Consider the following 27536-nt stretch of genomic DNA (forward strand, 5'->3'; position numbering starts at 1 on the left):
TCTGGAGCAGCAGAAAACAACCTTTCTCCCTCCTCTATGTGACATCCTTTTATAAATGAATGAATCAGGTCTGTTAATGGGATAGTAGACATCCAGCTAAAACACACGAGCTGTGGTGCAAAGAAGGTAGTCTACTTTCTCAATATATTTGTTGAGGTGAGGGAGGGCAGAGGGAGGATAAAAGAGAGGCCCTTGCCTAATACCAATGTCTCAAGATGATGACACTGGTAACCACTAAATATAACATAAAGCAAGTGTTCCGTATTTTGAATGTCCAAAAGAATTACATTAACCCAATGGCAAGCACAACAAACTTCTGCATGTTCCTAATTCTCAAAAGAGGGTTTGGGATTTTTCTTAATTCACCTCTCAGGCCTGGCTCCAACACTGCGCCAGGTGAACCGAAGGAGAGTAGCGCTGTGGTTTGTCTTGTGGGTCTCAGTACATTGCACAATAGACTCTTCAAAATGCACATTCTGAATACTGAAAATACCATGCAACATCCCTTTTTAATGAGGCAAGGGGCTCTTTCATGAGCCTCTCACTACTTTCCTAAGGTGTTATACCTCATTTGGATCCATTGCTCCGTGTCTGCTTCTCTGGAGCAGCAGAAAACAACCTTTCTCCCTCCTCTATGTGACATCCTTTTAGATATTTGAACACCTTGCCACCTCTGTGGCATTTAACACCCACCAAGCTGTCTGCTCTGAGCCCACCCCTCTTGCCAAATGGCTGAAAGACCTTCCCGCACAGCAGCACGTGAAATACTAGGCCTCACAGAATTCAAACAAGGTTTTAATCTTAAATAAGATTCCAAAAGATAGGAAGCTCTCTTTAACAGTGCATCAGCATGGCTTCCTCCTATACTTATCACAATTGTATCCTGTCTTTCCTTCATGGCTCTTAAGGCAGTGTATATAGCTCTCTCAACGACTTCTCAGAGAGATCAACGGGGGCAAAATGAGCCTTGTGGGGATTTGAACCTGCCTATCTCCTTGATCCTAGTCGGTCAGCATGCTGACAATTGCATTCACAACACACTTGGATGGTATCATTCAGGATGGGTTAAACAGACGCTGCCCCACTGCTATTTTTCATAACTTCTCGTCACAAGCATTAAAATAAATTATTTCACCCAAGCACAAAAACCAGATGTCCAGGGCCGTGGTACTTACAGTACCGCCTGGTACAACTGCTCAGTGCCTCAATTTTTCCTGCAGTTGCAGCCCCACTAGGGTTTTTGCTTTAACTCCAAAAGCAATCATGCCACCTGCAGGCCAGTTGAAGAAATACACATAGATTGCCCACAACTGAAGCCCCAATGTCAGGGGTGGAGGAAGGGGGGTGCGGTAGGGGCGGCCCATCCCGGGTGTCGCCACCGAGGGGCGGGGGTGCCAAAATGCCAGGCAGCACTCACCATGGGGCCTGCAGCGCACCCGAGCCACTGGGAAACATGGTAGCTTGGGCACGCACAGGCTCCGTGCTGCCTAAACAGTCCTCCCACTGCCCCAGTTGTAGGACGGCTGAGTAGGAGGAGGCAGCCAGACTCTGGAGGCCCCGTGGTGCTCCACGGCCCTATGGGCGGCTCGCCACACCCCTGGACACTCCGCCCCAGGTGCCCAAGCGGCTTCCTCCGCCGCTGCTCAACATAAACCCTTGCAGGCATAATAATAATAATAGTAATAATAGTAATAATAATAATTTTTTATTTATACCCCACCCTTCCCAGTTCAAAAACAAATTTAAAACAGTTAATTAACGCAACAACAAAAAAACAGCATAAAACAACAGTATAAAACGTGAATAACAATAAATTCAGAATTCAAAAATCAATTTAGGGGGGAAATCCATCCAATAAATATTAGATGATCACCAGGACTAGCTGGCTAAATAAGTCCTATTTGGACCAGCGTGGAGACCAAGGGAGAATTAGCTGTGGGATCCCAGAGCGGGTAATCTTCATAAAAAGGGGAGGGGGAGAGAAGGAAGGGAAATAAAAAATCAGGCTAAGTTGAAAGCCAGCGGAATAGCTCTGTCTTACAGGCCCTGAGGAAGGAAGTTAAATCCTGCAGGGCCCTGGTCTCATGGGACAGAGCATTCCACCAGGTCGGAGCCATCACTGAGAAGGCCCTGGCCCTGGTGGAGGATAATCTGACTTCCTTAGGGCGCGGGACCTCTAAACTATGATTATTCATGGACCTTTGTGGGGCATACCAGGTGAGGCGGTCTCGTAAATATGAGGGCCCTAAGCCACAAGGCACAAGAGTGAAGCACACCTCCAGCTTTAATTGAAGGGCTTAGCAGCATCACTTGGCTATCAGGAACCTATACAATCTGCAGTATGGATGTTTCCCTTTGGCTTGGGGGCGTTTGCATTGTTCCCGGCTTGGGCCACCTTTCCTGACCTGACGTTCCATCTGCCCCTGGGACTCCATCTTCATGGACGACACGATGGACTCCATGCGCTGCAGTTCCATGTTTTTGTTGTCCAGTTCCCTCCGCAAGTGGTCAATGGTGATGCTGCTGCCGGTGTCCCGATCCCAGAGCCGCTTGTTCTGCTCTTTTTCCAGATTCAGCTCCATATCTTTCTTATGAAGCTCACTCTGAAAGGCAGGGCGTTTCCCAAGCATTAAATAAAGCTTTAAAAAGTATTCCGTGGGTCTAGTTGGCAGCCATTACAATAGGCTGTAGAAGAGGAGAGGAGGGACGTGGCATCACAATTAGCACTGCTGGGAAATCGGGCTCCTACTTTCCTCCCTCCATCCGGCAGCAGCCTTTCTGGCAGGGTGCAGCAGAGGAGAGAGGAGAAGGGATGCCAGATCACTCCATCTAGGGTTGCCATCATCCAAAATATTTTGGACATACAGTAGCCGGGATTCCAGGATTCGGCTGTCAGAAACAGTGCCCAGGTGGAAATTGCAAAAATTTCCAAAAAAAGAGAGAACTTTTGTGCCCAGATTTTCACTTTTTGAAATATGGCAACCCCAAGTCTCGATCGACACAGCTGGTCCTTATGAGAATTTGTAACCAAGAACAGAGTTTTGCTTAATTACTTATTTATTAACAGCCATTTCTTCCTCCCACCCAATCCATTTTCCTGTTTTGTTGTGTCTTCTTAGGTTGTAAAACTCTGAGGACAGGAACTGCTTTTTGCTTGTTTGTTTCAATTATTTGTAAGTCACTTTTGGAGCCCTTTTTGAAGGAAGAGTGCGATAGTTATTATTCCTGATGATATTTTCTTTTAAATTCTTTGAGAAAAATAATAATAAATGACTAATCCTGCAGGGCAGACCTAGGTGAGTGACTCATTCGGGTAAGCTAAATGCACAATGAACTCCAGCTCAAATTAAACATAGGGTATGATTTCCAGTATTTACAGTATCCAAAGTATCGGGGGGGGGGGGGAGAGAGAGAACATGCAGAAGGTACGCTGGCTGTCTGGCAGGCAGACATCGGTTAGCTATTAACACCTGAAATGTCGTCCTTGATTTGGGCTAAAGGCCAACGTATATGCTTCCCTTAAAATGTTTCTCCACCCCCAAAGTAAGGCTGTAATCTGAAGATGAGATGGAGCCTAAGAAGTTTCCTATTACTTTCCAACTGTGCTCCCCCCCCCCCATGATGAAAAGAGCCACCCCAAGCTTCCTTTCCCTAAAGAGTGGGAAAGCAAACTGGGAAAGCTGGGGCGGGGGGGGGGGAAATGGCATAAGGGTATAGGAGGCTCCTCTTTTCTCTGCCCCAGTGCCCATCTTCCCTTTCACCACCACCCCTTGCTTAGTCTTTTACTTATGACTGATGCACCCAACTCACAATGAAATTATTCCTGTCCTAAATGACGCTAACAATTCAAACTTCTCACGAATCCTATTATGTGAGCATTGTGTGAGTCAACAGCATTCCTTGGACTATGCCTGTGTGGTGTTCTTTTGCATGCAGCTAAAGAACCCTCCCCAGCACCATTTTCCAAGTCCTGGATGATCTGTGCTAACCAGTCAACTTTCTCAAAGAATTTTCCGATGTGTGTTTTCCGTTTTTTATGTAGTAGAGGGTTTATGTAGGATGCAGATGAAAGCTGGCTCTTCATTACAAGCTCTGGTGTCCCCCAGTTTCACACAAAGGATTGGAATTTGATCTACTTACGTAGCTGGAACGTTAAAGTGATTTACAAAAAGCAAACTTTATGGAAGTGATTCAGTCTCAGATGCCTACCACCAACTGCTGAACCTGATCGTCCAAGTTTCCAGTCTCCTGGCTATACTGGTCCCTTTCATTTTGAGCCTCCGCCATCTCATTATGAACCAAATGCAGCTGTTTCTCCAGCTCTTCTATCTAAGATATTAACACAAAGACACACAAAATAGTCTTACAGCAGATTTCTACGAGGAAGAAAAGGGTAGCATGTCTGCTGTGATCCAATTTCTGCAACAGGACAAACGTGCTACCACAGAATGAGGTACTAGAAGCAGAACTCGGCTTCCTGGGAACCTTAGCTCTCCTTTCTGTTTAAACAAAAGCTTTTTCTAGCCTGCAGTTTTGAAGGCACATTTGACAGTATATGGAATGTGCCTCCTGAATTGTCAGGTGCCTGGGTGGATATTTGCAGTGCTCGGGAACCGGCCTTCAGGATTCTACAGAGCAACTAGCTGCTTCTGATTAGCAAAAACTAGAGTGGTGCAAAGTACAGTGGTGCCTCGCAAGACGAAAAGAATCCGTTCCGCGAGTCTCTTCGTCTTGCGGTTTTTTTCGTCTTGCGAAGCAAGCCCATTAGCGGATTAGCGCTATTAGCGCTATTAGCGGTTTAGCGGCTATTAGCGGCTATTAAAGGCTTAAGGGATTAGCGGATTAGCTGCTAAAAGGCTATTAGCGGCTATTAAAGGCTTAAGGGATTAGCGGATTAGCTGCTAAAAGGCTATTAGCGGCTTAGATCAGCTGATAAGCGGCTTAGATCAGCTGTTAAGAGGCTTAGCGATCAGCTGTTAAACGGCTTAGGGGCTTGGGGAAAAGGGGGGGAGGGGGAAAAAACCCAGGAATCGCAAGGCATTTTCGTCTTGCGAAGCAAGCCCATAGCAAATTCGTCCTGCGAAGCACCTCCAAAACGGAAAACCCTTTCGTCTAGCGGGTTTTCCGTCTTGCGAGGCATTCGTCTTGCGGGGCACCACTGTAATTAAAACTGCCCAACCAATAGTGCAAAGCAAGACATAATGTAAGTCTGGTTGGTTTGCAAAGTTGACACTGCTTTCAGGATTCTCTTTTGTCCCTCAGCGCATAATTTGGATTGCCCGCTTGAATCTTTTTGGTTGGTTGAACACCCTCTTTTTTTAAAAAAAATTCTTTTTTATTGATTTTAATTAGACAAACCATAAACAAAAACAAACATAAATAAACAAAGTAAATTAATATAAATTGAACACCCTCTTAGTTGGTGGAGGTAGAAAGCAAGTCCTGTTATTAGTTTTCACTATGGCTGCTAAAACAACATCTGATACTAATCTGGAAGTGGACTGGGCTGTTAAGACATTAACAGAATACTTCCAAATATTTGTTTGGAAAACTGGCACAATTCACAGATCAATCAGATCTCAGCACAACTTCACCTGTGTTCTTGACCAACACCCATTCATTGCAAGAATACATGTGCTTAGTGATTCACTTCCGTGATCAATACATGAAAAAGTAAATGAAAGGCATGTGGAACTCAATAAAGCACGTACTGCATCGCTTTACAAAAAAACCCTCTTGATATCCACTGCCATGTCACCTTGATCAGCCTACCTGTTATTTGATTTCTTGGACTTTTCTATATAAGAGAAAACATCATTCTTTTGTAACTTGGAAGAAGGAACCTGCCCAGCCCAATGTGACTTGTAACCTAAGCTGCAGTTGGGAATGGAAGTCAAATGACTATGTGTGAATTATTGCCTCTAAATTTTAAAAGACAAAATTACAGTGGTACCTTGGTTCTCGAACTTAATCCGTTTCGGGAGCCTGTTCAAAAACCAAGGCGCGGCTTCCAATTGGCTGCAGGAGCTTCCTGAACTCAATCAGAAGCCATGGAAGCCATGTTGGATGTTCGGCTTCCAAAAAACGTTCACAAACTGGAACACTTACTTCCGGGTTTGTGGCGTTCGGGAGCCGATTTGTTTGACAACTAAGCCGTTCAGGAACCAAGATACCATTGTATAACCTTCCTCTAAGCAGTCATTGTCTAAGGCCTTTCTTTGTGTTCCTCCATTGTGAGAAGTCTGGAGATCAGAAACATGAGGACAATTTTTTTCTGTGGTGGCTTGCTGCTTGTGAAATGATCTCCCAAAGGATATTCATCTTTTCTGTGGTGGCTTGCTGCTTGTGAAATGATCTCTCAAAAGGTATTCACCTGGTGCCTTTGTTATGTATCTTTAGGAGCCAGGCAAAACATTCCTCTTCATCCAGGCCTTTGATTAACTAAATAATCCATGGCCTTTTAAACTGGGAGAGGTTTTTTTAAATTTTGTTTACAGTGGTACCTCGGGTTACATACGCTTCAGGTTACAGACGCTTCAGGTTACAGACTCTGCTAACCCAGAAATAGTACCTTGGGTTAAGAACTTTGCTTCAGGATGAGAACAGAAATCGTGCTCTGGCGGCGCGACGGCAGCAGGAAACCCCATTAGCTAAAGTGGTGCTTCAGGTTAAGAACAGTTTCAGGTTCAGAACGGACCTCCGGAACGAATTAAGTACCTAACCCGAGGTACCACTGTATTACTATGTTCGTATTTATTTTTTTTTACAATGAAAATCATGTCAAAGGGGCCTTAAAAACCACTCTGTTGCTGGGTAATACCTTTAAAAAAAAAAACAGATACTGCATTGCTACTGATTTTTATTTTCTCCTCTTCACTACCCTAAAATACTATGATGACTACTACTACTAATTTTAATGTTTATAACCCGCACATCTGGCTGGGTTTCCCCAGCCATTCTGGGCAGCTTACAACATATGTAAAAACATAATAAAAACATCAATCCTTATAAAACTTCCTGAAACAGAACTGCCTTCAGGACTGCCTTCTAAAAGTCAAATAGTTATTTATTTCCTTGAGATCTGAAGGGAGGGCATTCCATAGGGAGAGCGCCACTACCAAGAAGAGCCTTTGCCTGGTTCCCTGTAACTTTGCTTCTTGCAGTGAGGGAACCAGCAGAAGACCTGAGAAGGCTGAGCGATGGGGGTGGAGACGCTCCTCCAGGTATACTGGGCCGAGGCCAATTAGGGCTTTAAAGGTCAGCACCAACACTTTGAATTGTGCTCGGAAATGTACTGGGAGCCAGTGAAGATCCTTTAGGCCTGGTGTTATATTGTCCCGGCAGATAATACTAAATGCATTACATTCACGATCACAGAACACATACAGTGGTACACCACAAGAGGAATGCGTTGCAAGACGAAAAACTCGCTAGACGAAAGAGTTTTCCGTTTTTTTGAGTCGTTCCGCAAGACGAATTTCCCTATGGGCTTGCTTCGCAAGACGAAACGTCTTGCGAGTTCTTGCGAGTTTTTTTCCTTTTTCTTAAAGCCGCTAAGCCGTTAATAGGCGCTAAGCCGCTAATAGCCGTGCTTCGCAAGACGAAAAAACCGCAAGACGAAGAGACTCGCGGAACGGATTAATTTCGTCTTGCGAGGCACCACTGTACACAGAATTTAATTGCAAGTGTCTCGCCAACATCATTTTGTAACCCACCTTGTCCTGAGACATCCTCCTTGATTCTCGGAGCTCAGAACGCAGCGAGGACACAGTGCTTTCCAGCTGATTGATCTGTCGCATGTACAATGAGTTCTGGTTTTTTGCTTGCTCTCTAAAAAATATAGTAGAAGAAAGAGAGAAAGTGAACAACCTGAAACCAATGTGAAAGTGCAACATGTACAGAGATGATGGTGCAGACATAAAGCCACGGCCTTGAGATTAAGAGCCCCATGCTCTAACAACAGAGCTATCCCAGCTCCCAAGCCATTCAGATAGGGCATGCCAGAAACGGAATACATAAAACAGACTTATAACTACAGTACACCTGCAATGGCTTACTACTGGGCGATAAAATACAGTATTGTTTACTGCTTTTAATATTTGATGAATTATTCTATTTTAAGATTTTGCTGGAAGCTGCCCAGAGTGGCTGGGGAAACCCAGCCAGATGGGCGGGGTATAAATAATAAATTTATTATTATTATTGATTAATTAAGGGACGCGGGTGGTGCTGTGGGTAAAACCTCAGTGCCTAGGACTTGCCGATCGCATGGTCGGCGGTTCGAATCCCCACGGAGGGGTGAGCTCCCGTCTTTCGGTCCCAGCTCCTGCCCATGTAGCAGTTCAAAAGCACCCCTAAGTGCAAGTAGATAAATAGGTACCGCTTTATAGCGGGAAGGTAAACGGCGTTTCCGTGTGCTGCGCTGGTGCTGGCTCGCCAGAGCAGCTTCGTCACGCTGGCCACGTGACCCGGAAGTGTCTCCGGACAGCGCTGGCCCCCAGCCTCTTAAGTGAGATGGGCGCACAACCCTAGAGTCGGACACGACTGGCCCGTACGGGCAGGGGTACCTTTACCTTTGCCTTTACTATTGATTAATTATCCTATTTCCCATAGCTTTTATTGTTATTCTGCAAGCTGTGCCTTCCAAAAATATGATATTGCACACTGAATTGGATCTTCACAGATGTGTGAAAAATCCGAAGAGAGTTTTTGCTTAACCGAAGTTCAATTCAGCGGGTAAGATCAGTTTTTGGCATGACACAGCCACGGAACAATGAAAAAAGTTATTGAACCTGGGGGAATTAATTCATACACAATACAATACATTCAAAATATGGGTCAAGCAAAAATGTGAATGAGCCCTAAATTTTCTGCAGCTATGGTCTACTACACATTCTTACTGTGTCACTAGAATTTCTTTTCTACTTAAATTTATACTGCATTACACTGGGAAAGCAGGTGGGCATGGGGTCCTAACCAGCTTTCTTCCACCCCAGAAATCTCACCCTAGAAGGTTTAATGAATCCTAAGAGAGATCTAGTAAACAATCAGTGTCCTGTATTGGTATAATCAAGGGTTTCTGTATACAGTGGTGCCCCGCAAGACGAATGCCTCGCAAGACGGAAAACCCGTTAGACGAAAGGGTTTTCCATTTTTCGATGCGCTTCGCAGGATGAATTTCTCTATGGGCTTGCTTCGCAAGACGAAAATGACTTGCGAGTCTTGAGATTTTTTTCCGCTCCCCACCCCCTTTTTCTAAGACGCTAAACCGCTAATAGCCTTTTAGCAGCTAATCCGCTAATCCCTTAAGCCTTTAATAGCCGCTAATAGCCGCTAAACCGCTAATAGCGCTAATCCGCTAAGCCGCTAATGGGCTTGCTTCGCAAGACGAAAAAACCGCTAGACGAAGAGACTCGCGGAACGAATTAATTTCATCTAGCAAGGCACCACTGTATTCAGCAGACAGTGTTTGCTTGCAATACTCTTCAGTGATGTACTTGCAGAACAGCATTACTGAGGCACTTACTGGATGATCTCCAGCTGGCTTTCGATGTTGCTTGCATGGCTGCGAGAGCTGTTCAGCTTTTCGTTCAGAGCTTCCAATTCCTGTTCATGCGCACTTATCAGTCTCTCAACGCTGTTATTAAAAATAAAAAAATAAAAACAACAGAGATGCAATAGTAAGACATCAGTGACGTATCTGTAGAGAAGGCAGTGTCAAAAATAGAGGGCTTTCCCAACACTTCACTTTGTCTCATTGCTTCCCACTGCCCCCCAGAGAAAAATGTGTTCCACTGCTAAAGAATGGGGTTTCCCTTGGAAGGGAACAAGGCAAGGGGAAAATTTCTCAGACTCATGCCTAAAAAGGGTGCGTGAAGCAGAAAACCTCTCAAACTCGTGCCTTCTAGGCACAGCACAAGAAGAAGTGTGGGCAAGCCCTCAGTCATGCTTTAGAGTGATAAAGACACAATTTAGGATGAAGCAATGCAGATAGCAGGTGGCTTGATTTCTAATGTCTCTGGGATCGTACATTCTTGTAGGGAAAAGCAAAGCTCTGTGTTCGGGGACAATCTAGGCTGGGTACACACCTCACATCTTTTCCCCAAATAATCCTGGGAAGTGAAGTTTGTTAAGTGTTACGGGGTCCTCGCTGCGGGAGCATATTCACCCAGTGCTATACCAGCTGCACTGGCTCCTGGTGGAGTACAGGATCAGGTTTAAGGTGCTGGTTTTAACCTTTAAAGCCCTATACCTCATACCTACGGGACTGCCTCTACGGTCTTCAAACAAAAACATCTTGGAGATCCCGGGCCACAGAGGGTTTAGCCTGGCCTCAACCAGAGCCAGGGCTTTTTCGGCTGTGGCTCCAATCTGGTGGAATGATCTGTCACAAGAGACTAGGGATTTGACATCTTTCCGCAGGGCCTGCAAGACAGAGCTGTTCCACCAGGCCTTTGGCCAGGGCACAGCCTGACGCCCTCCTTTGACAATCCTCACAGAACTCTAGCCCAATTGTTGCCATTAATCTGATTTGAAATGATTTTATAATGAAATGATTTTAGAATGTTGTATCATTTTACTGCTGTTAGCCGCTCTGAGCCCGGCTCCAGCTGGGGAGGGCGGGATATAAATAAATTATTATTATTATTATTAGGATAGCAGCTCTGTGAGGGGTAAACTACCGTTCCCAAGATTCTGCACACAGCCCAGTCCCCATGGGAGGAAAGTCTTTCATTTATCCCTGATGGGAGTTCAGCCATCATGTTTCACTAGACAAGCACAGGGATAGTACAGAGAGGGTTCTTAAACTTCTAAAGAGGACCTTCTGTGTGTCCACTTCCCCTGACTCCTCTGGGCAGGAATTATGTAGCAAAGGAGATAATATTTCATACTTCCTCCTGCCTCTGAGTTACTCTCTTCCATCATGCTTTCAAGCTAAGCAAACATGTCTTGCTGAAGCTCCTGGTTTCAGCCAAGTTACTGAGACTACCAACATTTATTTTACTGTAACTTGGAAGTGGTTTTCCGCATACTATTTTGCTGTATTTCCTGCCTGCATTGAAATGTAAGTAAACCATAGATGTTAACTTTCCCCCCTTTTTAAGGGAAATTCCCTTATTCCGAATAGGATTCCTCGCAAGAAAAGGGAAAAGTTGACAGCTATGAAGTAAACCTTTTTTTGTTTGATCTTACTAAAAACTTGTGGTTCCTTCTCTGCAACAGGGGTGAAGAGAGGAGGTCAGCAGACCGCAAATAAAAGGGATTAAAAGGTGAAATAGCCTAATTCCTAAGCTTTAGTAAGATGCAAAAACATAGAAGTGTTTGCTAAAAAGAACTCTCTGCCTGCTTTTTTGTCTTTCTCCTACACACAGGATAGGAGGTTTTAATCTTAATCTACAGATTCAATCCTCAATTCATCTCCTACAAAGGGGCAACATAGAAGGCTGGAAGTTTCCATCCCTGCTACTCACCTTTCCATTTATCACTGCTAAGTAGCAGTGAGGGAGCACTTATTTCCCAAGCCAACCTCGTCTCAACTGACAACCGTCTCCAGACCAGCCAGCTTCTCTAACTCAAGATTGGATGTCCAGTGAGGTGGGGAAATAAATGGGAACTCTCCCTGCCTATGAAACTGGATGGGCTTTTAACTATTTACTGATTTATTATATTTCCTTCTCACCTTTCTTCCAAGAGTTCAAGGTGGCAGCATACTTTGACAAATGCAGTCATTTTCTGTTCTTTGTTCTAAAGTTTAGTCTTATGAATTATTTTCTAAACAAATATAGAGGAAGAAGATAAGAGCACAGTGTACCTCTCTTGTTGCTGTTGAAGCAAAGCTTCAGTTTTGCATTGTGATTCTCTCCTCACCATGTCCACTTGCTCTTCCATCTGTTATTAATAAACAGTCATGATTCACAACCAAGTGAGCAATTAGCCTTACCTAAACGTATCTCATGAAAGACATTACAGCGACCTATTTACAGAACACAAGCATTAACGGGGATAGTGAAGTTTGTTGATTCAGCACTCCTATGTTTAGACTGATAAGGATCACATGGTGGTTTATCATTAACATGCAATCAGTGCTGTGTATTTTGAAGAACTCAAGCTGCATCTGTGGGGGGTGGGAGGTGTATGGGGTGCCAGGCGAGGGCTAGTATCTCTGGTGGGGGACACATTGTGCTCCTTCTGGGGTACTTTGTCCACCTTTGGTCCCCACCTGGCACTTAGCTCTCACCTGGGGCTCCTGGAAGCTGTCACCATGCAAAAGCAGCCACACCCCAGGGAATAGCTTTGATTGGCCGGCTAAACCAGGTGAGGGTAGCTGATGGGTCTCAAACCCTCATCAAGATAGGGACTTCTCCTGCATGCAAAGACAGGCTCTGGCGGATTGAGCAGATGAGACCAATAGTAGGTACAACAGTGGAGAAGGTGGTTTCTGCACATACTGTGGAGCGGGGGTCAGCAAACTTTTTCAGCAGGGGGGCGGTCCACTGTCCCTCAGACCTTGTGGGGGGCCAGACTATATTTTGGGGAAAAATAATGAATGGATTCCTATGCCCCACAAATAACCCAGGGACACATTTAAAATAAAAGCACACATTCTACTCATGTAAAAACATGCTGATTCCCAGACTGTCCTGGATTTAGAAGGCGATTGGGCTAGATCCAGCCCCCGGGCCTTAGTTTGCCTACCCATGCTGTAGAGCAGTGGTTCTCAACTTGTGGGTCCCCAGATGTTATTGGACTACAACTCCCATCATCCCTGAGCTCTGGCCTTGCTAGGTAGGGGTGATGGGAGCTGTAGTTCAACAACATCTGGGGACCCACAGGTTGAGAAAGGCTGCTGTAGAGGGAAGTGAGGGCATATGGGGCTTGTCAGCTTCTAATGCCTGGTAGGATATCTTTGGGAGAAGAAAAGGCTAAGGAATAAACCCTACACAAATCCAGAGTCGAGTCCCTAAGACAGCTGAATGGCGTCTTGTCTGCCTCTTTCCGCTAACTCCTGCAGTCAAGCTGGTGCCAAACGTATTGTTCTGCTTTCCTTTGGACCACATCAGCAAGGCAGGGGGTGGCCTTGTTGACTCGTCAGCCCAGGACCTCCATACACACTGCCCAGGCTTGTACCCTGGGGAATTCACATCAGTGCTGCTAAGTTTAAGTCGCACTCCATTGTCTCTCGAGACAGAAGGATGCAAACAACAGCAACATCTGCACAAGATAAGCTTGTGGTTATTGCTCCCATGGTTGCTTATTCCAAGGGACTTGCCAGAGCCTAGTAGCTGAAAGAAGAAAATGCCTCTCCTTGGCTCTTTCTCCACCTGACACAGGCTTCAACAACTGCCCTGTATGTGCTCCACAATTCACCGCAGTGTCATCTTAATTGCCAGGCCCGTGACCACAGGAAGGGGAAGAGGTTGCTGTGGTTCAGAGGTTTCAACACTCATCCTATGGAAGTATGAGATTGGCTGCAGCCTTTCACAGCTGTGTGCTTTCCGGATGTTTTGGTGAAAAACTCCTGCCAGGCCCAGCTAGCATGGCCAATGGATGAACTGTAGTCCAAAGCATGTGGAACAACTCCTGCCAGGCCCAGCTAGCATGGCCAATGGATGAACTGTAGTCCAAAGCATGTGGATGTTCTGGACCAGAGATTAGGGAAGGCTGCAGTATGCAGCATAACACCATGAGTATGAATGAGCCTAGTTGACTCCTCAGAGAGGCAATGGGTCTTCCAAGGTCGCAGGCTCTTTCCCAGCTCTGCTACCCCAGATTCTCCAAATGGAGATGCTAGTGATTCAAATAGTTTGGAACCAGACTGCTAAGGCATAGGTCCAGGGGTTTGCAGGTGTCATTGATCAGCTGATTGGCAGCACCTGCAATCCAGCTTTCAGCAAGGAGGGGTGACTATACCTGTCCTACACCTGATGTCACTTTGTCTTAAGAGACTGATGCCATTTGGACTGGGGGGTCTGCAGTCATTTGCCATCCGGGCCAAAATGTATTCTCATACCCTACTGAACTATTAATTATGAGAGTTTCCCATGGCCTTTGGTAATGAGAGTTTCCCATGGCCTTTGGATCCCAATAAACCATGATGAGGCATTCGGACTGGAAACTGGATCATTTTGGAGGCACTCCAACCAAAGCAAATGAAGTTGGCTTCAGACAAGGAAAGGAGGAGCACCCTAGGAGGGTGTACAAAACTCCAGCAGAAGAAAAGGAAGAGGTTCAAGGTCTCCGTTTACATTTTTAAAACTCCTTATTGGTGCCATCTGAATTATTTGTTGTAAGCTGCTATTTTTCTTGGGTCTGTGACAAAGGAATACAGTGGTGCTCCGCAAGACGAATGCCTCTCAAGACGGAAAACCCGCTAGACGAAAGGGTTTTCCGTTTTGGAGGTGCTTCGCAAAACGAATTTGCTATGGGCTTGCTTCGCAAGACGAAAATGTCTTGCGAGTTCCTGCGGGGTTTTTTTCCTCCCCCCCCCCTTTTCCCAAGCCGCTAAGCCGCTTATCAGCTGATCCGCTAAGCCCGCTAAGCCGCTAATAGCGCTAATCCGCTAATGGGCTTGCTTCACAAGACGAAAAAAACCGCAAGACGAAGAGACTCGCGGAACGGACTCTTTTCGTCTTGCGAGGCACCACTGTACATGGTTAAAAACACCCCTGTTCCACCATGCCATAGTCCTGGTCCACATTGGGCTCACTGTGGCTATTTAATATAAAATAAATAAATGCACAAGGTCAAACTAACGATGTATTTAACTTAATTGGAGTTTGGTAGAGTCTCTCTGAGGAAAGAATAATAATAGTTGCGGTTATTAACAATAATTTATTCATGTTAGGGCTTTAACACCCATTAAAATCTTGGTTGATTGTTCTGCCTTCGTCAAATCCCAGTAAGGAAAAAAATATGACAGGAGGTAGGAATTCATTCTGGGCAGAGGTGGGTGAGATTTGGCAGGAGCTCAATGCCCCCTCCCACCTGCCTTTGTGGCCCTTTGAATCTCCCCCCCAGCTCCAAACTCCAGCCTTATGAGGAGTGGGAGGTGACCCAAGTTTTGACACATGGAATGGACGTTTTCATACCAGGTCTGCCCCAGAGCCTAATCAGAGGTGCAATCCAGTTATCTGCATTTAAGCCTCAGTGTTTTCAAAGGGACCAGAGCATGCATGGCTGTGCACCAGAAATGTGGCCAATCACTGGCCAACAAAAAGAGATGCCACTGTGGTTAGATCCAAAATTGTTACCTAATTCTATCCTGTGAAATAGGATAATCAAGTGTAAAAATGACCACAGGATGTGAGCTGAGCTTGTGCTCCCGTTACCTGGTTACAATCCAGCTGTCAATATGACCTTGGTTATGCCACCAGATTCCCTCCTGTCTTGAGTACACAGTGATCTTATGCTTAAATTTCATTCAGAATGAGTTGAAGGGCACTTACTGGAGTAAGCCTCGCTTTGAGCAGGGATATCTCTGTATCTAGATCTCGCAGAACTTTACTGAAAGCCCTGGGAAGGTTGCAGACATGAAGGTTGGCGATGCTCTCCTGATCAAAGATCTTCTTTCCCGAACTTTCTTCATAGGCCAGTAGGACATTGCGAAGTTCCTGGAGGATGTCTTCATGGCCCTGTACCATCTTTTTCAGATGTTCTGTTTGGTTGTTGGCTTCCTTCAGCATCTCCTCCTGAAGGTGATTGGCTGTTTGCAGCTCATTGATTGTAGCCTTCAGCTTGCAATTGAGATCCTCTTGGGTTTGAGACTCTTTTCGCCTATTTATCAGAAAAGGAAGCATCCAGTGCAAATTCAGGGGCCTCTGACAACACACCACAACTGTGTTTTGTGGTTTCTTTTGCAGTCTCAAACAGGTGTACAGCTTCAGTCTTTTAGTGCTATTCTGGGCACACTTCTATGCTGACCTACTATTGTACAAAGGTAAAATTTACATAGGTCTCCCCACCCACTTTTGCTTTTGGCTCCACCCACCAATGGCATGTGGCCTTTGGCAGGTTGCCCAGAAGGAAATGTGGCTCTTGGGCTGTAAAAGCTTTCTGCCCCTGGTCCCCCCAAACCCGCAGCAATATGAAAAAGAAACCACTGTTAAACTTCTGATATGCCATCGCCACAAGACAACTGAACGTGTAGCAAATTGACTCTGGAACTTCCCACTACCTGGGAAAATGGGAGGTCTGCAAAACAATACCAGCTACCTGAGTTGCACAGGGTATGGGGCATTCCCAAGATGTTTTCTTTGACCCCAGGTCATAATTTTAGAGCCTAGCTGGGAAGCTGCAATTGGAATATGCAAATGGTCTTAGAACTGTGGCCCTCTGACAGGAGTGAGCCAGCAGTAAATCACACTGAGCAAGCTGGAGTTAACTCCTTATAAGCAAAACAGGATCTGCCTAGAAGTGGGGGGCCTAATGAGCACAGCAACTCAAGTTCTGCCCCCATGAAGTAGTTGCCGAGACTAAAGGTCCCTGCCTCCCCATAGACAGCTGTGTCTTCTCCTCTTCCGGGTCCCCACCCCCAAGCAATTGGAGACTGTGCCTGCTTGTCTGTATTTGCTCCTCTCGCTTCATGCCTCTCCTGGTTCTGGGAGACCAAGGGGAGGGGAGCGTGTTGCTGCAGGAGGCGGAGACACCCATGTTTCTTCATAAGCCTGACTTATCGCTGCCACAGACTCTCCAAGCTCACTAAGCCCTGATACCTCTTCAGCATCTAACACCACCTCCTCCCAGTCTTCTCCCTCTGACCACTCATCATCATCCTACCACCACTCCCTGGGCTCTGAGCCTTCTTCAATTGGGGGTTCCCTAGCTGGTTTCTCACGCCATTCCTCTATCTTGAACCAGTCCATGATACCCTCTCTAGTTTGAATGAATGAATGAATGAATTTTTTAATACGGTCACAGACCAGCTTCAACACACACAATATCACAAATCATAAAAAATATCAGAAATACAAGGGACAATATAACAATGACAAGGGTTTAAATATAAAAATTAAAATTTGTACCATGAGGGTGCTCACCTGAGATCAGTTATAGACTCTTTTTCCCTCGTTACCTCCCGAAGGTTTGTCTGCAACTCAATTATTGTCTGCCTTAAAGTTAATTTCTGTTGCTCATGCTGTTCTGTAGCCTGCGGGAAGCGAAATAAGATCATGAAACAGTATTAACAGTAGACAAAATGCAATTTGGGAAATGGAGCAAGGCAAATATTGGCGGCACTGCTCTAGGACAGATCTTCCGATTTGCAGAAGTCAGATAATTGTAATTAAGAGAAGGCTTGCTGCAGTTTTCCATGATGAATTATCCGGCTCTGGCTGTTTTGCTAATCTGATGAGCGCAAAAGGTATCATTTAGACATGGCAGGCCATTTTCATTTAACAGAACCAGCCATAAAAGGGAGTCTGATCTATCCCTAGCCTTCAACAACACCCCCTCATTTTCACAAACATGCACTACACGAAGGCATGCAGTTGCAGATTAAAATCCAGGCTCTGAAAGCATATCTGCAGAATAAAACTAAACTAGTTAAACTGGGCTCCTGAACTGGGATGAAGAGAGGCTTCCTTACCCTTAACAAACAGTTCCCAACATTTTGGTAGTGTAACCAATATCAATGTGTGCATTTATTTATTAAAATGTTTCTATTAAAATTTCCTAAAAGCTGATTATGAAATTATGAAAAAAATATAATTACCATATTTTTTGCTCTATATGTGTGTGCGTCTTATGGAGCGAACGCAGGCTGCGCAGCTATCCCAGAAGCAAGAACAGCAAGAGCGATTGCTGCTTTAACTGCACAGCGGTCCCTCTTGCTGTTCTGGCTTCTGAGATTCAGAATATTTTTTTTCTTGTTTTCCTCCTCCAAAAACTAGGTGCGTCTTGTGTTCTGGTGCGCCTTATAGAGCGAAAAATACGGTAATTATAAAACCCTTCCTATATGTTCCCAATCTGCTGCATTCAGATTTTCTTGGTGCATAACTTAAGTTACCTTGGTCAACGGTTTTGATTCTCCCGCCACCACCTTTAGTGCAGGGAATACACAGCCGTGGTTGTGATATCCATCCCCCGCAGTTAAATGACAATCAGTACACTGAGAGCCTTTCTGCCAAGCTTGAAACTCACTTCGTTTAGCTTCTTCTGCAGATCTCTGACTTGCTGAGAATATTCTTCCAAGATGGACTCAATGGACTCTCTCCCTTTCCCTGGACATTTCTTGGGCCTTTTACCGGTCTCCATGTCAATGTCCAATTCATATGTAGTGTATAAAATTTTGGGAGGGCTACTGGTGGTGGCAGCAGCGGCAGCAGGGGCTGTACTACAGGTAGAACTTGTGGAGCCCTCCATCAGTGTGCCGAGCCTGGAAGATGGTGAATTTGGGTTGCTCTTATATGCAGAAGAAGTGCCTATGGAAAACAACAAAGACGTTCAGGGCAGCTGAAGAAAGTGAAACAGTAGCAATAGCGTAGCAAGTACAGTAAACAGCGACTGGCTGCTTGCCTATTCTGCAACCATTCACATCCATGTGTGGGATGTAAAACGCAGGAGCAGTCAATGACAACATTCCTAGAGTGTACATGTTAGAACATGGGGAGGGATGTCTGTCCAGCAAGCAGGTAAACGTCCTGGGGACGGACTTCCTCCGCATGTGACCAGAGGTGGGTGTGGCCTCACCTGTGCAGGTAAATGATAAAAGCACAGCGCAGGCAGCCATCTCTCTCTCTCTGCCATCACCTTTCGAAGAAGTAGGGTGCCCTCTTGGCTCTCAGCCAAGAGAGGAGAGGACTATTTTCCTATAAGATAGATTCTAAGTGTATTTTACCTTTTTAAGCCTGTCTGCCTTCTGGGATCATATTGTGATACAGAACGTGAGTAAAGTCTTTTATACCTTTATAAAGACTATGTCGTGTCTTGTATTTTAAGAGGGAACAAAGGGGAAATTATCAGAGTAATTATTATAGAGGTTCTAGCGAACCTGTGCAGATGTTACCGTTGCGAACAAAAAGGGGGATGTTATAAACTCTGCTGATATTTTGGGAACTTGTTAGCACAAATTGGATTAGGATATAATCTCACAATGCAGATTATATGCAGATGACACAATGCAGATTATATGCAGATGACACAACCTTGATGGCAGAAAGTGAGGAGGAATTAAAAAAACCTTTTATTGAGGGTGAAAGAGGAGAGCGCAAAATATGGTCTGAAGCTCAACATCAAAAAAACGAAGATCATGGCCACTGGTCCCATCACCTCCTGGCAAATAGAAGGGGAGGAAATGGAGGCAGTGAGAGATTTTACTTTCTTGGGCTCCATGATCACTGCAGATGGTGACAGCAGCCACAAAATTAAGAGACGCCTGCTTCTTGGGAGGAAAGCAATGGCAAACCTAGACAGCATTTTAAAAAGTAGAGACATCACCTTGCCAACAAAGGTCTGTATAGTAAAAGCTATGGTTTTCCCAGTACTGATGTATGGAAGTGAGAGCTGGACCATGAAGAAGGCTGATCGCCAAAGAATTGACGCTTTTGAATTATGGTGCTGGAGGAGACTCTTGAGAGTCCCATGGACTGCAAGAAGATCAAACGCATCCATTCTGAAGGAAATCAGGCCTGAGTGCTCACTGGAAGGACAGATTGTGAAGCTGAGGCTCCAATACTTTGGCCACCTCATGAGAAGAGAAGACTCACTGGAAAAGACCCTGATGTTGGGAAAGATGGAGGGCACAAGGAGAAGGGGACGACAGAGGATGAGATGGTTGGACAGTGTTCTCGGAGCTACCAGCATGAGTTTGACCAAACTGTGGGAGGCAGTGGAAGACAGGAGTGCCTGGCGTGCTCTGGTCCATGGGGTCACGAAGAGTCGGACACAACTGAACGACTAAACAACAACAACAATAATCTCACAATATATCCTCTCCTGCACCCCTGAACATTCCCACACCATGAGGAAAAAAATTGAGAGCAAACAATAGGTTAGCTATTAGAGCAGGGTGTGCTATGTTGGAAGCTGCTCTGGTTGAGCATTTTCTATCGCAGAATAATTCTGATAGGGATTTATTGTTCATAGTACTGTGGGTGAATCAGAAAACCATCAACAAAAGACAAGATCATGAAAAACAGCTACGACAGAAAGAATCTCAGTTCATTTTTATGTTTAAGACCATTCATCCTGAAGGACTGAATTCTGAACTGGATTTAAATTGTTTTATTTTATGTTTTCTTATTGTTGTTATATTGCTTTGTACCTTTAAATTGAATTACTGCAATTCGTTCTCCCTGTAATGAGCACCACCTGGGAATGGTTACTTATGCTTCCAGTATCATGCAACTGGTAGCAGTGGTTACATATCCACATGAGCACTGCTCCTTGTGCATTTTACTATTTGTTCTTCTTATTGTAGTTGTAGCATATGGATTGTAATGTGTGAAGTTTATATAGTTTTCATGTACACAGGTCATTGTTTCATATTTGAATTCCTTTGTAGTTGTGCTGAAGAAGATTCCAGCGAAACAGTCAGATTATCCGGGATCACTGTCCATTGTTATTCACCTACTACTTCGGCACCATGAACGCCTAAAAAAAGTTTTACCGCTTAGCCCACAGGATAGCATCTATTGCTTTGTTTCAACCATAGACTTATTATACTTCTGCGGACTTTCAAAGATTGACAGACGCGTGCTCAATTGATTTCAAATATATTAAGAGTATTTACAAGTGCACACATTTTGTTTCTGCTACTAAATCATGTATACAGTGGTGGCCCGCAAGACGAATGCCTCGCAAGACGGAAAACCCGCTAGACGAAAGGGTTTTCCGTTTTGGAGGTGCTTCGCAAAACGAATTTCCTATGGGCTTGCTTAGCAAGACGAAAATGTCTTGCGAGTTCCTGCGATTTTTTTTCGCTCCCCACCCCCTTTTTCTAAGGCACTAAGCTGCTAATAGCCTTTTAGCTGCTAATCCGCTAATCCCTTAAGCCTTTAATAGCCGCTAATAGCCGCTATACCGCTAATAGCGCTAATCTGCTAATGGGGTTGCTTCGCAAGACGAAAAAACCGCTAGACGAAGAGACTCGCGGAACGGATTAATTTCGTCTTGCGAGGCACCACTGTATTTACAAGTGCACACATTTTGTTTTTGCTACTAAATCATGTATATTATGCAATAAGAATTACAGTGCTATCTAGTATACTGGTCTGCGTGTTGCTTGTATTGCTTGTAGAGCAGGGGTCAGCAACCTAAGATCCATGGGCCACAAGCGGCCCACAGGGGTTGTTTAACCGGCCCATGAGCTGCTCCTGAACCAAGCCACCCACTCGGCGAGCCCCCGTGCGCTGTGCTAAACCACCGGGGGGGACTTGCTTCCGCGGTGCCGAAAATTGCGTCTGTGCAGACGCAGACGCTAAAAATTGCGGGTGCGATCCAGCCCATGGAGGGATCTCCGCTGGAGCAAACTGGCCCTGGCGAGGTAAACCTTGCCAACCCCTGTATTGGAGTCAAGTACACAGAGTAGAAGATGGCACGATCCCCAAGGATGCACCTTACGGGGAGCTAGCTTCAGCCACCAGGCTCGTTGGCAGAGCAATTCTGTGCTACAAAGATGTGTGCAAACATGACATGAAGGCTGGCAGACATCAAGCCTGCCATGTGGGAAACCCTTGCAAATGACCGCAGTGCCCGGAGACAGGCAGTCAGGTCAGTGACCGGAGGAGGAATGACCACTGTGAGGACTGCAGAGAGATGAAACACCACGGTGCATCTGCAGCAGCACAACTGGATGCCTTCATCTGCCCAGCTGCAACAAAACATGTCTCTCCCGTATTGGTCTCTACAGCCACAGCAGGCGCTGTAACTGCCCAACGGTTTGACTTTCACCCCCCTGTGGCACACTCTCCCAGTAACTCTCAAGGTAGGCAGATGCCAATAGCAAGAGACAATATCCTTGTGGAAGTTGTAGTGTTTCTCTGAACTGCAGCAAGATATGGGCTGCGTTCTGGGAAATGTAGTTTGTTAAGGGTGCTGAAAACGGTATCTCTGTGTGAGAGAAACCATATGATGAATTAATCCTAGGAATAAGAAGGAATATATGATTAAGGACTTTTATACATACAGCACTGAAGGAGCAATAGGTATAGGGCAGTGCTTTTGCTCATTATGAGATGAAGGCATGACAACCCAAAAAAACTACAACTCCTATCTGTGAGCATAGAAGTTGTACTAGTAGACTTCAAAGTCCATAGGCCAAACAATCTTTGAACACAAACTTGCAGGAAAGATTCTGAAATTGTGGTGTGTAGAGCATGCACAAGCTTCAGGAAAAGAACTATTCAAACAGTTAAAGAAAAGGATGTATTGGGCCCACAGATAAGGGTAATGTTATTGCCTAATGGGCTTGATGAGGGTATCAACTGGATGACAGCTACAGATGTGATGGGAAACTCAGACTCTTAACTTTCCTGTGTTTTATATAAACCTTTCCTATTTTCCATTTGTATTGGGTTTAACTATAACATTTTTTTGCTGTTGCAATTTAGAATAATATTGTAGAATAATGTAGAATAAGCGTTGGGAGGATAGTTTTAAAGAGTGAATTGGGTATATGAAAATTAAACAGGATGCTTATTACACTTGATTACCTTATTGGGTCAGGTATCTAATTTCTTGGAATGGTATAAAAATCCCAACCTTTTGAGCATAGACCTAGATCACTTTGAGGGTATTTATTGCCTGAATGAAGAACTGGTTTGAGTATGTAACATACAGTGGTACCTCGCAAGACGAATGCCTCGCAAGACGAAAAACTTGCAAGACGAAAGAGTTGTTTTTTTTTTGAGTTGCTTCGCAAGACGAATTTCCCTATGGGCTTGCTTTGCAAGACGAAAACGTCTTGCGCCTTTTTCTTAAAACCGTCAATGCATTCCTACGGGAAACCGTCAATGCATTTCCTATGGGAAACCGTGCTTCGCAAGACGAAAAATTCACAAGACGAAGAAACTCGCAGAACGAATTAATTTCGTCTTGTGAGGCACCACTGTATTAGAAGTGATTTTTGCTCCATTTTTAAAATATATATCTCACTAAACTGATCTAATCAACTCACTTTTTTGTAGAGTTTTAGCCAGGGCTGCCTGTTTGAAATTTAAGAGGCTTACCCTTTTCATTCATCTTTTGAACGCAACTAGTAGCTCTGAAATCACCTTGTTGCCTCTATGGTCAACTGCAAGGCATTCTCCATTTTTTACACTTTATGTACATGCAGGTTGTACATACCTGAACTTGTCAAGAGGTTTGAAGGAGAGGAACACCCTTGACGTGTAAGGGATTCCACTGAGAATTTGGTTGCTTCTTCCTGCAGTTTCAAGGTCTCTTGGGTTTGCCTTTGCAGTGCTTCCCTGTGGAGTCAAAAGGCAGCATATGAGTAGAGACTATGTTGGATGGAAAGTGAAACACCGATGGGCAACAAAAGAGGTTTAAAGACACTCTCAAGGCAAATCTTAAATAAAAAAGCAGTATAAGCACGGAAGATTGGGAAACACTGGCCTGCGAGAGCTCCAATTGGAGGAGAGCCTTTACCAAAGGCATCATGGGTTTTGAAGGTGCTCAAACTCAGGGCAAAAGGGAAAAACAAGCAAAGAGGAAGGCATGTTTGGCAAACCCTCACCGTGATCAACTCCCGCCCAGAAATCTATCTCCCCACATAGATTTGGAAGGATGTGTGGATCCAGAATTGGCCTCCACAGTCGCTTACGGACACACCGTTAAGACCGTGTTCATGTGAGACAATCTATGAGTGATCGCCAAAGAAAACTACACCACCTACAGGTGACTTGCACCTTACAGGAAAAAACACTGTGGAAAGAACTTTCTGAGCCCTCTTCCTCCCTCCCAGAGCCTGCTAAGCAAGGTGGTGGGCAAGGCCCACTCCAGACAGGTAAGGATGGTATGCATTGACCCCAAAACAGAACCCTACCAAAAAATGTGAGTTAAAAGGTAAAGGGACCCCTGACCATTAGGTCCAGTCGTGGTCGACTCTGGGGTTGGGGCGCTCATCTCGCTTTATTGGCCGAGGGAGCCAATACAGCTTCCGGGTCATGTGGCCAGCATGACTAAGCCGCTTCTGGCAAACCAGAGCAGTGCACAGAAACTCCGTTTATCTTCCCGCCGGAGTGGTACCTATTTATCTACTTGCACTTTGACGTGCTTTTGAACTGCTAGGTTGGCAGGAGCAGGGACTGAGCAACGGGAGCTCACCCTGTCGCAGGGATTCGAACCGCCAACCTTCTGATTGGCAAGTCCTAGGCTCTGTGGTTTAACCCACAGCACCACCCGCATCCCTCAAAATGTGAGTTACTTGTACATTAATTCCGTAATTTGGCCTAATGTTTTCATTCAGGTCACATTCCTAAATGTACAGTGACAGTTAAAAGCATTTGCACACTTCACACCTTAACACATGGACTGTCTGCTGGACCTTTCTAAGAAATGATAGTGTCGACTAACAGATAAGTACTTTACTACTAAATTCTCCTGAGAATCTATTAATTATCAAGGACATTCCTGTGCTCAAATTGTCAACTGCAGATTATTGACACCTCTGTAACAGGATAAAAGCAAGCAGGTACTACCTTAGTTCTTTAATATTCTTGCTCATTTTTGCAAAACCTGCAAACAACAACAATTATTTCATAAGAAATCAATTTGAGAAAGCCTTTGTGATAAAATTTACAAATGAACGCAAGAGCATTACAAATATACATGGGATACATTTATTTTAGAATCCAGACATGATTCTTAAATGTTACATATTTTAACAAACTGATTATGTATTTTTAAAATTACATGTTTTTGCTCTTTTCCATTTCAAAACAAACAAAAAGTTTAAGAAAAGCTCCTTTCACAAGAAAGCTTCTTTACTATAACTTTTTTTTAAAAAAATGAATACCTTGCCTTGTACTATTGAACAGGTGAGCAACCTGGAAAACAGGGACTAACCACATTTTATATGGTCTCCCAAGCCTCATGAAACTGACCTAACTTTCTATCCCATCATATTCCTTCCTATCTGTTCATTTTGTTCCTTGCCTTTTCAGGCTTTCTATGTAGTGTCTGAATAGTTGGAAGGGAACAGTAGTTTACTGAATGAAAATAAATGTATGGCTTTTAAATAAAAGTGTTTTTCCTGGTTGTATTGATGGGGGAAAGAAGTATATTTATTTGAGACCATCCCCATTATACCTGGTGGTTACACACACAACATACATTTAAAGTGGATGGTTTCCTCCAAAGAATTCTGGAACTGCAGGGCAATTCAAATAAATACACACACACCCTTACTCAGCCAGTGCCAGATAACAGCAATAAAAATCTGATCTACCACCAAAATATTTATACCTCAAAAGGAGTTTGTCCTCTCCAAGAACCGCAAAAGGATTTCACGACAAACCTAAATAGATATAAACTTTATCAGCATTCAAAAGTCACACATACTTTTAGAAGGCAGAACCTTTACAAAAGCAAGATAAGAGATTTCACATTTTCAGGATACAGCTTCCAATTTCAAGTTTAAAAGATGTAGTAGAAATTTGCTCAACTCTTTGCTTATGCAGATGTGACACAAGAGGAAGCAGACTGAAGCCAGATACATTTGACTGCTTTGCCTTTTTGCCAGATCACCAATCAGCGCATCATGCTCAATATGCTGGATGACAAATCAGCAAAGTGCAGAAACTTTGCTGGCTCACAGAGTCTCAAAGATGCACATGCAAGTCAGGAGGACTTTAGATGCTTCAGCAAAGAGCTGCGAACAATGATGATATAGAATTTGCCTAAGGGGCTAGATGCAGAAGACAAAGAGAGTAGGACTAATTTTGTGCTAATGATGTGCTGGACAGGGAGGTGCCTAAAAGTTATTGAAAATAATACAATTGCCTTATGTTTCATGGAGCCTGGATGTCCTGAAGGATCAAAATATTTAATTAAAAATGAGGGATGTCAGAAAGCACTTGCATTGATGAAAATAAGATGCTAAGATCTTGCCTTTGCACTGTCCAGAAAAACATATCAGGGGACCATTCTCAGGGGATCCTCCCACCATCATCCACCAGGGAAAAGGAAGACTTTGTTGATTCTCTAAAAGGCACAATCCAGTTAACAGAGGAAAATATTTTGGCTATGTTGTAGACATTTGACCTTTTTATATAAATAAATTACATTTTTGTGCCTGTGCAACCACAAATGAATGGGAGGTCTTGCAAGAATAACTAAGCCTGGGTGAACTTCGATGCTCTGGAATCAAGTGAACACTTATTAGGGGTCATTGTCCAGAATAATCTAGCTACTGTATATTCAAGTAAGGAAAGGATATAAATCTCCAAGTGTGTACAAGAGTCTTGTATTTAAACACTCACCTTGTTGCCATTGGCAACCCGGAATTCCATGCAGCTAAGTGTGTGGAATTCTCTCCAGGAGAGTTAGCAGGTTTCACCTTCATCATCCTGCTCAACTTCCCCACTGGGTATGGAGGAAGACAAAACAGGCTGGTGAAGAAGAAACTGTATGGACAGCTACAAAAGTATGGAATTTATGCTAACCTTAACTCAGATAACAAAGAAATCTATACACTCAAGGACAGGTGGCAAGGGAAGAATTGGGAGGAAGGGTGTAGCAGTTTAACTTTTATTTCTTTACATAATACTGTATTCTTGAAAATAAATAAATATATGGGGGGGGGGAGCCTGTGTGTTCTGTCCTTCCTTTGGCAGTCTGCTGTGCTTTCAGCTGCATAAAAAAGGCAAGTATTTCTTTATTTTGCAGGCTACTACTGGGGAGGGAGGCTTATTTACAAGGCTGAAATACATATACTTATTTCTTTTTGAAATGGTTTTATTCCCCTTCCCCGCACTCAGTATTAAGCTTTGAAGGGTGACCTAAGAAAAGCTGACAACTGAGCTCAATAACAGGCGAAGAGGAGCACTAGAAGTGTTTAAATGTGTTTTTATGGTAACAAGTTCTCTCTAGGGCATGTCAAATACATTCTTCTTTCATTTATTAATATGGTAGTGTAGAGTACTATAAGATGTTTGGGATGTGCCTTTCTTGACTCTCTTTTAAAATGCAACATATAAGGCCAATGCATAGGAGAAAACAAAGAATGAATGAAGCTGGCTGAAAAGGTGAAAAAGGAAAGAACACCAAGAGGACCACTCAGGATTTGGGAGGGGAAAAGGAATCATTTAAAACTGGGATGTCAGAATTTTCTGTATTTGTGAGATATTCACCTTGTTGGTGGTGCCACCCCTGGGGTGGGAAGACTGCCTGGTTGGTGCTGACCTGTAACAGAACCTTTGCACTTCCCCTGTTGTTAAATGCTCTCCCTGGTGAGGGGAGCCTGTCTCCCTCATTCATGACTTTCAGGAATTTTTTTAGAAATCCTTTACCTAGGCATTAGACGGTTGAAAGACACTTCCTGGCAACCCTGAGCTCACTGGCTGAGATAATGTTTTAAAACACTTTTTAAAAATCAT

At 44.3% G+C, this 27536-nt stretch overlaps 1 protein-coding gene across 10 annotated transcripts in view; it reads right to left on the minus strand.

Moving 5' to 3' along the window:
* CCDC158 (coiled-coil domain containing 158) overlaps positions 1-27536 on the minus strand; it is a 51296-nt gene that overhangs the window by 21239 nt on the left and 2521 nt on the right. For 6 of the 10 annotated variants that reach the window (XM_083398176.1, XM_083398182.1, XM_083398174.1 and 3 more), the window contains exons 2-12: positions 25405-25456; positions 24639-24675; positions 23284-23405; positions 18139-18419; positions 17037-17146; positions 15447-15774; positions 11813-11889; positions 9527-9637; positions 7716-7830; positions 4210-4329; positions 2406-2603 (exon numbers count right to left, since the gene is read on the minus strand). In XM_083398176.1, coding sequence (XP_083254302.1) covers positions 2406-2603; positions 4210-4329; positions 7716-7830; positions 9527-9637; positions 11813-11889; positions 15447-15774; positions 17037-17146; positions 18139-18419; positions 23284-23405; positions 24639-24664 — 1488 coding nt within the window. In that variant the 5' untranslated portion in view covers positions 24665-24675; positions 25405-25456. Of the gene's footprint in view, positions 1-2405; positions 2604-4209; positions 4330-7715; positions 7831-9526; positions 9638-11812; positions 11890-15446; positions 15775-17036; positions 17147-18138; positions 18420-23283; positions 23406-24638; positions 24676-25404; positions 25457-26049; positions 26176-27290; positions 27471-27536 lie in introns of those variants that run through there. The other 4 variants (XM_083398173.1, XM_083398175.1, XM_083398178.1 and 1 more) reach the window with 3 other exon arrangements.

Source organism: Podarcis tiliguerta (assembly GCF_965153285.1).
Source record: "Podarcis tiliguerta genome assembly, chromosome: 9".
NCBI lineage: Eukaryota > Metazoa > Chordata > Lepidosauria > Squamata > Lacertidae > Podarcis > Podarcis tiliguerta.